This window comes from Seriola lalandi, unplaced genomic scaffold (assembly GCF_002814215.2).
Source record: "Seriola lalandi dorsalis isolate HSWRI2012SDOR001 ecotype SW California unplaced genomic scaffold, Sedor1 jcf7180002054947, whole genome shotgun sequence".
NCBI classification, from domain to species: domain Eukaryota; kingdom Metazoa; phylum Chordata; class Actinopteri; order Carangiformes; family Carangidae; genus Seriola; species Seriola lalandi.
In genome coordinates, this window is record NW_019525498.1 from 1388235 (window position 1) to 1391599 (window position 3365).

A 3365-nucleotide genomic window follows, 5' to 3' on the forward strand; every position below is an offset into this window, starting at 1 on the left:
CACACACACACACACACACTCACTCACTCACTGTCAGCACCTGTTGGACTCTTCCTGCCTCTGTGTTGAAGGTCACGACTGGTGCATCATCCGGCTGGGAGTCCCAGGGCTGATCTACGGCTTCGATGTGGACACGTCCTTCTTCACTGGAAACCACTCGCCCTTCGTGTCCGTCCAGGCCGGCTGTCTCGGTACCAACTGCTGTCTCATACTCATTAGCTGTGTCTCAGTTCAGGGGCTGCCTCCTTCAGAGGACGCGGCCTACTTGTTTATTTGTTTGTTTGTTTGTTTGTTTGTTTGTTTGTTTGTTGACACTTGAAGAAGTAACTCACACAAACAGTAACTGTTTCCTTTTTGTATGAACAGAAGAATGTGAACACTGGAACCAGACTCTTAACGACTTCCTGTTCCTCTCCAGACAAACCCCCGACCTTCACCCTGGAGGGAGACCGGACCGGCATGGCCGCCTCCGACAGTCAGCTGGCTGCTGTCGCCAAGGTAACCCCACCATTTTTGTGATCACCAAGGTAACATTGAGAGTGGGCTGTCACCAGATTACTATTGACAACCAGCTGGTCACCGTGGTAACAATGATTTGACTGATTGACAGCTGGAATCGGAGGCGTGGCCTGAGCTGGTGGGTGTGTCTGAGCTGAGGCCTGGATACTCAGACTGCTGCCACAACTACTTCAAGGTCAACTTCAACCGCAGAGTCACACACCTGCGCCTCAACATGTACCCAGGTACACACACACACACACACACACACACACACACACACACACACACACACACACACACACACACTGTTGTATGATACGTTTCGAGTTGTTCAGGATGTGTGTGTCATCAGACGGAGGGATATCCAGACTGCGGGTGTATGGCGTCGGGCAGAGAGACTGGTCGTCTGTCTCCACCCTCCAGGATGTTGACCTGGTGGCTCTGACCAATGGGGGAGTCTGCCTCGGCTACAGCGACGCCCACTTTGGGCATCCGCGCAACATGATTGGTTGGAATCAGTGCACATTAGCTTTTTATATTTGCTGTTATTGTCGTTGTTAATGAGGTCTCATTTATCATCTCAGTATGTGACATTATGTCGACTCAGCCGCTCAGACTGCGACACTGGTGACACTGGTGTGATGTCTTTGCAGGTCTGGGTCGAGCCGCCAACATGGCTGACGGGTGGGAAACGGCTCGTAGACTGGACAGACCCAAAGAACTGAAGGTTTATCGCACTCATACAAACCTTGAAGGGATGGTTGTGCTCATCATGTTCAGTCAGTGTGTTTCCTGCCGTAGATTCAGTTGAGAGCAGCAGGAGGACCGGTACACTAGCAGAGTGATGACATCACTGCTGTGGGTGGGGCCAGCAGAACACTTTTTCAAGACGCCACTGAAACAATCCAACATCTGTTTAAATGAAGCTTCATGTAGAATATTTTCAGCTCTACTTCAACCCCACGTCTCACAAACACAACTGTCACTTTAATTTCATAACAGTCTAATGAACCGAGTCGAACCTCAGTGAATGAACCTGTGCCTGTGAACGCTCCTGTTACCTGTGCTCCTGCAGGTGGACCAGCGGGGGATCCTGCAGGTCCCTGGCTGGGAGTGGGCGGTGTTCCGTCTCGGTCACGCCGGAGTGATCAGCAGTGTCGAGGTCGACACCAACCACTTCAAAGGTGGAGGGACGCCTCAGCTGCCTCGTAGAAATTCTCTAATGCGACACTGAACTTGAACCTAATCTTTTTCCATCCAGGTAACTTCCCGGACTCCTGCAGGATCGAGGCGTGTACTTTGACCCCTGAGGAGGAGGCTCAGAGAGTCGGGACCGGGTGGAAGTCTTGGAAATGGCAGGTCCTCCTCCCCCCTCAGAAAGTGGGTTCATACGTTCAGTGAAATCCTTTTTCTTTGCTGCACAGACTCCTCACCGCCGTCTCCTCCTCTGCTGCAGCTTCGTCCTCATCACAGGCATCTCTACAGGGAGGCGGAGCTGACGCTGACCCGACCTGTCAGTCACGTTCGTCTCGTCATCGCCCCTGACGGAGGAGTCAGCCGTCTGCGGCTGTGGGGTCGACCCACAGCGATCACTGCGGCTCCGACCAATCAGAAGACGCCGGCGTCCAAACTCTGACAGACACAGAGTCTGATGAGTCTGATGAGTTTAGGAACACCTCAGTGTAAAAAATCACCTCTTCTGGAGAAAAATAAATCAAATAGTCATTGATCTGCAGCCGATTGATTTCTTTAGTCTTCTCCTCTGTCAGTTCTCATTTGTCTGTTTCCTGCTGCTTGTTCTCTCTCTTCTTCACACTCAAAGGTCGACTTTAATCACCCCCCCCCCCCCCCCCCCCCCAACCTGAAGGAGTGAATTAGCCTGGTCTTCATCAGAGGTCCTGGAGGCTGCAGGTCAAACAGTGAAGATCTCATCTTCACATCCAGGTCGAGTTCAGGACGTTTAGAGGAAAAGTCCAGGAGTTACTGAGAAACCAAAGACCAGAGATCCTGTTTCACCTCAGAACCAGAACTTGTGAGGTACTGGTTCAGGACCAGCAGGATCCAGCAGCTCAGGCTGTGGTTGGACTGGGAGGCTTCAGATCAGAGCACCCCTCTTGTTCTCAGACCCTGACCCTCCTGAACACCTTTAAACCAGATTCGCTGTGACTTGTGGGTGTTTGTGTTTCTGATCATCGAGCGGCTGCACCACCTTAATAAAGATGAAGCACAGAGAGGAAATTAAAGCCCCGCCTCCCTCCTCTAATGACATCATATCCATCATGTTCTGCTCTTTAACCTATTGTACAAGCCCCACCCCCTCCACACACACAGCTGTGAACCATCAGTCCTGTCGGCTCGTTTCACGATGTATTTGGGTTTTCTGCTCTCTACACTTTGACTCCGCCTCCTTTGTTCTGACAGCGCTGCATTTATCTGATCAAGATCAGATCAATTAAACAAAATATAGTCAACTAATTCAATCATAAGGATAAGAGTTCATTGATCCCTGAAGTAAATTCATTCAGCATCTTATTGAGATGTTGACACTTTCACCTGGAGCAGAGTGTTGAAGCTTCTCTTAGTCGTCTCACATCTCTTCCTGGTGTCACATGATCATGATCAGGAAACTTCAGCAGAAGAAATGCATCAGTAAAATATCATAAAACAATCATAAAATACATCAATGATCAAATATGAAACCTGAAGCTGCTTCAGTACTGATGTGTGTGTGTGTCTCTCTCTCTCTCTCTCTCTCTCTCTCTCTCTCTCTCTCTCTCTCTCCCTCTCTCTCTCCCTCCCTCTCCCTCTGTCTCTCTCCCTCTCTCTCTCTCTCTCCCTCTCTCTCCCTCTCTCTCTCTCTCTCT

The 3365-nt window shown here is 50.3% G+C and overlaps 1 protein-coding gene across 3 annotated transcripts in view; it reads left to right on the forward strand.

The window, feature by feature from the left end:
* Positions 1-2236, forward strand: part of allc (allantoicase) — a 7092-nt gene extending 4856 nt beyond the window's left edge. For 2 of the 3 annotated variants that reach the window (XM_023394306.2, XM_023394304.2), the window contains exons 4-11: positions 72-191; positions 419-498; positions 611-743; positions 854-1009; positions 1155-1228; positions 1577-1685; positions 1763-1881; positions 1958-2236. In XM_023394306.2, the coding sequence (XP_023250074.2) occupies positions 72-191; positions 419-498; positions 611-743; positions 854-1009; positions 1155-1228; positions 1577-1685; positions 1763-1881; positions 1958-2137 (971 nt within the window). In that variant the 3' untranslated portion in view covers positions 2138-2236. The remainder of the gene's footprint in view (positions 1-71; positions 192-418; positions 499-610; positions 744-853; positions 1010-1154; positions 1229-1576; positions 1686-1762; positions 1882-1957) is intronic. The other variant, XM_023394305.2, reaches the window with a different exon arrangement.
* Positions 2237-3365: the final 1129 nt, after the last annotated feature.